This window comes from Trichechus manatus, unplaced genomic scaffold (assembly GCF_000243295.1).
Source record: "Trichechus manatus latirostris isolate Lorelei unplaced genomic scaffold, TriManLat1.0 scaffold00018, whole genome shotgun sequence".
NCBI lineage: Eukaryota > Metazoa > Chordata > Mammalia > Sirenia > Trichechidae > Trichechus > Trichechus manatus.
Genome location: NW_004443954.1, coordinates 7,970,391 through 7,979,193, shown reverse-complemented (window position 1 = coordinate 7,979,193; position 8,803 = coordinate 7,970,391). Strand labels below are relative to the sequence as shown.

General features: G+C 42.0%; 1 protein-coding gene across 1 annotated transcript in view; it reads left to right on the top strand.

Annotated features, from left to right (window-relative positions):
• The first annotated feature begins 273 nt into the window (after positions 1–273).
• The window catches only part of SULF1 (sulfatase 1), an 85,222-nt gene continuing 76,692 nt past the window's right edge, over positions 274–8,803 (top strand). Inside the window, exon 1 of the mRNA XM_023727720.1 lies at positions 274–445. Coding sequence (XP_023583488.1) covers positions 274–445 — 172 coding nt within the window. The remainder of the gene's footprint in view (positions 446–8,803) is intronic.

The window sequence follows — 8,803 nt, the reverse complement described above, 5'->3', positions numbered from 1 at the left end:
TTGGAATGAGAATAAAGGACGAAAGTGAATTTGCAAAATAATCAAGTGCATAAAAAACTCCAACACTTGGGAGGGTTTGCTCCTTCTGACATGTGCAGCCCTTTTTCTGCCAGTTTATATGTCAGTTTGGACTTACTTGTAGCACTTTTTCTGCGACTGTGTTTTGGTGTTTGAATTTCACTTGAGTCTCTCACTTTCTCTCTGACTGCCCAGACCTTCAGAAATAGGAGCCTGAGACGTCTTGTCAGTTTTGCAATATTTGGACTAAATACAATGAAGTATTCTTGCTGTGCTCTGGTTTTGGCTGTCCTGGGCTCAGAATTGCTGGGGAGCCTGTGTTCGACTGTCAGATCCCCGAGGTTCCGAGGCCGGATACAACAGGAACGAAAGAACATTCGACCCAACATTATCCTGGTGCTCACTGACGACCAGGATGTGGAGCTAGGTGAGACATGAATTCTTCACTTGTTAATCTCTCTCTTTTGTCCAATGACTGACAGTACCTCACCCTCACACGTAATAGGCAAAGAGCATTTTTGTTTCTTGCCCTTAGTTATAGTAACTTGGCCAACCAGCTAGTTTAGAAAATAAGCTTGTATTGATTATAGGGCATTTTGTTAGTCTTACAGCATTACTTTTGGGATCTTAAGCTTTTAAACAGTCTGGGGAGGGGCTTAGGAGAATAGGAGAGAGTAAATACAGAATTCTAGAAGCCAAGGATTTGGTTGTGTACCTTGGAAACTCTTGGCCAGGAAAGTGTAAAAATATTTGTGCAAAACTGTTTCAAAGAGTATAAAGTTATGACTATGATTCTACGCAATGTACATGAAGATAGATACTTAAGGAACTTAGTCGTTATTATCATCACAGTGGATTACTTATTCACAGCTTCTAGTAACTGCGACCTAATTGAAAATTACAGTGTTTTTACAAACCTTTTGATACTAACTCACCTACTACCACCTCAGCTATGATGTTTTTCTGAAGAATTAGCTCACCTGGGTTAATTCTAGAGCACTTAGATATCAGTGCGGAATCTGGTCAGTCTGAATTACTCCTGTATCATTTGATTGGATTTCTCATCTGCTGACCTTCTTTAATGGCCAGCCCTAGGGCCTTATCCGGAAGCCTGGGATCAAGGTCTTGTAACGGGTTCTCTCCAGCAGGACAGACAAAAGCTTGTCCTTACACGTTTTCACCATCACTCTTCATTTCCATTCCTGGTACCAAATCCCTAGGCTTGCAGGCTTCCCGTGTCATTGAACTTGACCATTAGTAACATCTTTAGACTCAATGCTAGCAGAGTGCCCTGGGCCTCTTTAGCCAGCTCCTCTGGCTATGGTTCTTGAGAATAAAACCCTCCATGCTGGGATTTGATCTGCATGAAGGGGACTTTGATGTTCAGTGTGAAACCCAACCGTGGAATCTCAACAAAGATAACTCCTTGGGTTCAGCTGGAAGCAGATGCTCTAAAAGCCACCAAGTGTGATTATTCTTGAAGTTGATTTGCAGAGTCTGCTCTCTCTCATTTCACATTTTAAACAAAAGTACGGATTTTTGACATGCCAGAATGAATGGTCTTTCGCGTATGGCTTTATTATGAATGCGGCTAGTGGCTTAAATGTTTTTGTTCACTTACAGAGCAAGGAAAATGAAGTAAACACATTTGAATTCACTTTCCATAACCATCTCTCACCTTCGTCCATTTCGCTGCAGCCGAAATCTTCAGACCTTCCCATCTTCCCAGTTTTACCTTAATCGGTAATCACCTGTCCAACCCCTTCCCTCTCGTCTTGTTGCCAGCGTTGTATTTCAAGTATCTGACCAGGATACTTCTCTGTTTAAAACCCTTCCATGGATTCCCTTTGCCGAGAGGATTAAGCCTCGTCTCTTCTGTGGGCAAATGAACTCTGGACCCTGTGGCCCCTGGCTTTCCCCTACACCACCTTGTGCTCCATGGAAAACACCCATTCCTGAAGGTGTCAGACATATCATCTCCCTCACCCCTATTTCATACCTTTGCACACCTCATTCCCTATGCCTTTTCCCCCTTTTCCTCCTGGAGAAGCCCTGTCTTTCATGACCAGTTCAGATGTCTCACCTGAGGGTTGTTCCCTCCCCAAAACCAACCTCCCCTCCACCAGCATTGGTGGAACTTTCCTTTGCACACCTCCAAACCCTGGACTGATCTCCAGCGTCACCTGTATTCCCCCATGCACTTTCAAGGCTGTCTCTTCCACTTGACTGAGAGCAGCTAGAGGGCAAGGCAGTGTTTTATTTATGTTACAATCTCCAGTGCCCAGGACTGTGCTAAGAATATAGTAGGTGCTAAATAAACTTCCCATGAATCCACAGGACTCTAGAAAATCTAACACAACTCCCAGAAATGAGTACAGGAATCTGTCTTGATGTACCTCTTCAGGATAGAGCACTTGTCTTTAAAATAATTTAGGGAACTGATTGATAAATTTAATTTGTAACAATTCAAAACTTTACCTTTGCTCCTGTAGTTAATATGCTCATTTAGTATATACATTTGCAGAATAATTACTACGTACTAGCTTCCATTTAGGAAACCCTGGGTGGTGCCGACAGTTAAGTGCTGGACTACTAAATGAAAGGTTGGAGGTATGAACCCACCCAGAGACACCTCAGAAGAAAGGCCTGGCAATCTGCTTCTGAGAGGGCACAGCCTTCTATCCCCTATGGAGCACAGTTCTACTCTGACACACACGGGTCACCATGAGTCAGAATTGACTCAGCAGCAACTGGGAGCTTCGATCTGAGATGCATGGATATAGCAGTGAAGGGTTTAGACGAGGCTCAGTAATCCAGGCATTCCCAATATACTTGCCTTTATCTGCTTCCTTGGTTTTTTTTTTTAGTCAACTACCGTGCTGAGCATTAGCTCATTCAGTCTTCACAGTAATGCTCTGAAGCAGTTACTGTTACTCTCCTCACTTTATGCCTCGAGAGGCTGTGTAGCTTGTGGTGAGACAAGGACCTGTTAGGGTTAGGTGTCTACAGCTGCACTTTCAGCCATCACCCCTTCCATGAATCAGCCCATCAACAAACATTTATTGAGCCCCTCCTAAAAACAACCTGTAAATGCGTAATAATGTTCTAGGTTCTGAGAGAGAACAGAAGCTTAAGATGAGGTTCCACTCATCTAGCCTTTATTACGTGTTTGACAGAACAAGATGACAGTGATCCAATGGAACAACCAGAATGGAAATAGTAAGAATGTTCACGCACTATGAAGAATGTAACCAGTGCCACTGCACGACTTGTGTAAGGATTGTTGAATGGGAACCTAAACAGCTGTGTAAACCTTCACCAAAAACACAGTAAAATATTATTAAAAAAAATAATAATAAAGATGAGAATGAACCACAGTGAAGCATGGGTAAAAATTCAGAGAAGGCCTCTTTTCGCGACAGAAAACTCAGGCTGTGGTAGTGGGTACTACATGATGGGGACTTCAGCTCATCCTTGTATAATGATGTTCTTATAATCCTTCTTGAAGCTCACTGCCCTAGACTACAGTCGGGTTTTGTTTTCTATTTAAATGTAATTCTGTTTGCCAAGTGCTTGAATAAGTCTTTGCTTGTGCCATACTTGTAAGAATTTGCACCTGTAATACAGCAGGCAATTTTGGCTACTGTGCCTCCAGAAACATATAACAGACTTAAAAAAGGCTTAGAAGGGCAATTACAAATATTGTAATAGAATACTTTTCCTATTGGAAGAGAATAAAACAATTCTAGCTCTTTGTCAAAGTTCATGAAATCAAGCTGTGAAGGAAAGGATTTGTTCAGAAGGAGCAAGGACCACTCCCTCGACTTTGTCTGAGGTCAAATAAAATAAACTGCTACTTTGTGAAGTCATACACATAAGGGATTCGTTAATAAAAGTGCTAGAGCCTTGCATATGTATAACACTTCATCTTTTTCCAAAGAACATTCATCCACATCATCGTACTTTATTGTCATCCCAAGCTACTTGGGTGGATAGGACAAAGATCGTTATCCCAGGAGGAAAGTTTATCTGTGGAAAGATGAAATAACTCCTGACGTCTGGATTTGCTTTTTCCACAACTTAAGATGTTGTGTAGGTTGTGGCTAAACCTGAAAATACTTCAGGTTTTTAAACCGAGCTAATGAATGGAATATTTACACTTTTTCCAAGCTAGCGAAACATGCATGGAAATGATCAACATGAAGTGTAGGATAATGTTTACCTCTGGGGATGAAGTGGTACCAGGAGCATCAACAGTTATCCAGATTTTATGGTAAAATTAAAAAATATGTCAGAAGCAACTATGATCAAATGTTAAGTTTGATAAGCAGGTGAGTTGTTTATTCTATTATTCTCTACACTTGAAATATTTTATAAATAAGAAAAGAAGAAATCACAAAAGGACAAATACTGTGTAATTCCACTTATATGAACTATCTACAATGGGCAAATGTATAGATACCAGAGTCTACTAGTGGTTACCAGGGGCGGAGGGAGGGGGACGGACAGAGTCATTGTTTGAGGGGCACTGAAGAAACCGTGGTGGCACAGTGGTTAACAGCTATGACTGCTAACCAAAAGGTTGGCAGTTTGAATCCACCAGGCGCTCCTTGGAAACCCTATGGGGCAGTTCTACTCTGTCCTATAGGGTTGCTAAGAGTTGGAACGGACTCAACGGCAATGGTTTTTTTTCTTTTTTTGAACTTATGTTAAGGTTGATGGAAAAATTTGGAAACAGGTAGCGGTGATCATTGCACAACGTGATGAAAATAATGTCACTGAATTGTACATGTAAAAAATGTTGAAATAGCAATTTCATATAAATCTACTCAGCACAATAAAAAAATGCGTACATTCATAAATAGAAGAAAATCATTTAGAAATGCTTCTTAGACTCTTCTATCCTATCTTGCAGAGGGTGGAGCCATAGAGATTAAGCTCTAAATCTCTCCAAAGGGTCCCTTGGTGCCACTCTGAGAAACAAAATATTAAGCTGATTGGACCATTGATACGACTCAGTACGACATTTCATGGATTCTTAGGGAGTTGGGTTGACGCTAACATCTTAGTAATGCTGACCCGATGTTTCTTTCAGATCATAAGTTGAGTTAAGGAACCATTCATAGATGGAGGTACTTTGCTGCTTTAAAGCAGAAGTCAGAAATGGGGCCTACGGCCCAGAGCTAGCCCACAGATAGGGTTCACTAGACCAGCACACTCTTTAAAATTCAGCCAAAATGTTAGAATCAAGTGATTTCATGTAAAAACAAAAAATCCAGATTCTGACTTTTCTTGAACATTCAGAACTAGGACTCGCATTCCAGGATCCCATGAGACAGTGGTCAGTTAGATGCTTGGGGGGCAGGGGGCGGAGTTGCTCCCTGTAGGTGGGGCCTGCATCCCCCGGTCACCACAGTGCCCACCCCCCCATTGTCCCTGACACTTGGGCCAAGTAGCAGTTGCAATTTGTCATAATGTGCACACTGTTTTTATTCTTGTAGTTGGGAAATAGTTCTATAAACCCACAACTCTATCAAATGTGAAAAAGTGAAAAAAAACACAAGGGCCGGTGATTTTTCTTACAACTGCGTGGCTTCATTTGCGTACTTTACTTATCTATCCCTATACGCATTTTAATTTCCATTCCCCTAGGTAACTAGTCTCAGCTTTTAATGGTCTTTTGCTCATTGGGGAAAAAAATAATGAGTCTTCGGGAACTGGAAACATTCCAGGCAGATTTATTATCTGCTTCTTGTTACCGTCTTCCCCAACTTCTTTTTCCCTTTGCTTTTAGCTAAAAACATCAGTTTTTTTCTTACCAATTCCATAGTTTGCGTTAAAAAAAAAAAAAAGCTATACTGTTTTATTATTTGTTTTTTTTTGCATGCTCTCAGAGATAATATATTCAATTGTTTAAAATAGCCATATTTAAGATGGGAAATACCACCTTTTACTGTTCCTATAACTCTGTTAGCATGAGAAAATAGTAAGAATATATTAAGACAGAATATATATGGCATTAACCTTAACTTATCATAAAACGATGACATTTACAAACAACCCTACACAATTAGTAAGAGCTGTGTGTGGTTGTGATGGAGTCTTTGTTGGTGCAAACGGTTAACATGCTCAGCTGCTACCAAAAAGGTTGGCAGTTTGAATCCACCCAGAGGTGCCTCAGAAGAAAGGCCTGGCAGTCTACTTCTGAAAAAGCAGCCATTGAAAACCCTATGGGTCACCATGAGTCAGACTGGACAGGACAGCAACTGTTTTTTTGGTTGTCATTATGGCTCATCAAGCACTAGACCACTGTAATCCCTGGAGAGGTGGTGCTTCTTTAGGAAGGGAGGTGTACATGAATCCCACATGTCTAGGATTTGGCATAAGTGATGAGGATGACAATATTTTTTACTGAATTTCTCATCTTGTGAATTTTTCTAGACATGATAAACAGACTTGATGAAAGTTTTAATGTCTCCTACCGTGGAATAATCAAATCCTAAGATACTTGAATCAGGAATGGTAAAGCTCTGTTATAAAATTTAACGTATCAATCAAGTAATTCAAGCTCTCTTTGTGATTTTGGTAAAGTCATTCAGATTGATGGGACATTTGCTCCATCCTGACCTTTTTCATAGAGATGATTTGGAAGGAAATTAGTTGCCGTGTGTAGAATGATTTAAATTTCTTGCTATGGTCTTGTCCAATACCAGTAGCCCATCACATACTCCACCCAAAGCACTGTTCCTAGAGCCTTGATTTTTAACTCTGCAGAAATTGCAAACTGGTGGATCTTGCGGAATTTCCAAGTACCGCCATTTTTCCCACTCCCAGTAACCACTGACACGAACACTGCACAGCATCCTGGTCCACCCCTGATTGCTTTTACAGCATCTCCCAGCCCTGCAGGAGCAATGGCAAACGTCCCCAGCCCCAACCTGAACTTCTGGCACCAGAACAACTTTTCTTGGCAGTACTGGGCCTCAGCTGTCGCCTGGACAGTCCCTCTCCTCATGCCGGCCCAGTCGCGGTGCCCCTGCGCCAGTTACACCAACCTAATTACAGCCGGCTTCCTAGCAGCCCGGGCCGGTCCTCCACCTGGTGGCACAGTTGAGAGCAACAATGAGGCCAGCTTTCTTGCTGGAGGAGTGGGGGATTGGTGTGGGGGAAGAGGAGGAGAATTGATAACTTTGATATTTTTAATCATAAGTCAACATCATCATTTTAAGCCTTAACACATAGAAAAAAGTAGTTTACCTCTCTGCTCTTATCCCAGCTTTTGGAAGTCAGATGTAGATTACACAGAGAGAGAGAGGTAGAAGAGGCAGGAGAAAGCGAAATGTGATGGGTTGAGGTGAGCCCAAAGGAAAATCACAGCTGCTTTTACATAGCTCCTTGTGGGAAGCACTTTAATGCCATCATGCCATTTGCTCCTCAACAAATTAGCTATTGTTATTATACCCATTTCACAGGTGAGAAATGCAGATCAAGAGAGGTTAAGTGGCTTGCTCAAGCTAATCAGTGGCAAACTCCAGATTTTTCCACCTGGGTTCAGGGGTCTCTCTATTCTCGTTCTTACCCTTCTGGGCTCCACCTTGTGAATCTTTTTTGAGTTTTCAATCAGAAGCTTCGTATCATTTCTATGAAATAATGTTCTAATAACTAAGAACTACCACAATTTGCAATTTAGGCATCAAAGATCTGAAACCCAGAGAAGTGAGGAATTTCAGCTTAAAACATAATTAAGCTCTTCCAACTATAACCAAAACCAAACCAAACTCGTTGCTCTCAAGTCAATTCCGACTCATAGCGACCCTAAAGGACAGAGTAGAACAACCCCATAGGATTTCCAAGGAGCAGCTGGTGGATTCTAACTGCTGACTTTTTTGTTAGCAGCCAATCTCTTAACCACTTCGCCACCAGGCCTCCCTTCCAACTGTAGAAGAGAATATTGTCCCTTCCACAATTCTCAACAATCTTAGTGCCTGATTCTGAGGGGTTTTTTTGTTTTTTTTTTTTACTGCAGGATAGTTTTTGGTAGTTTCCCAGTGAAAAATCAATGGTTTAGTTACAGTGGCAATGGATACAGGGTGATTGACCTAATCCATCAATTATTGTACGGTCATAAAAACCAGGAAGGTGGTCCATGCTTGTCATACTGGCTCACACTAACTCAGCAGAATGAAAAGGGGCAATTTCTACGCCCCATCGTCTGCATCCACCCAGAGAATCCACCAGACCAGAGGCAGTGTTTAATCCTCAGTGACAGTCAGCTACTAAAGACAAACAGATCTGCGGTCCACTCATCCCTTGCCCAGGCCTGAGCTACTGAGATCATTTCAACCCCTAGGAAGGCAGAAGACAGGCATTAGTGTCTGTCAGTAACTCTCCAAAGAGGCCAGATGAAGCAGAAGTTTAGTAAGCATGAAGTGAGACATAGCTTGACAGTGAACAGATTTCATTTCTGTTTCCCAGTCTTGAAAGCATCCATGTCACAACCAGTACTCGGCACGTTGTGGACATTGTTAGCTGCCGTCGAGTCAGCCCGCTGCTCATGGTGATTCCTTGCACAAGGGAACTAACGCTGCCTGGTCCTGCACCGTCTCCGTGATCAGTTGCCGACTGGACCATTGCAATCATAGGGTTTTCCTGACCCTCTCTGCCATCTCATCTCACCTCTGGACAGAAGCTGCCCATTTAGTCTCATGTATCTACTTGAGCTAAGAAGCACACTCTTCACGAGTATCATTTTATGTCCCATAGTCCAGTCTAATCTTTGTCTGAA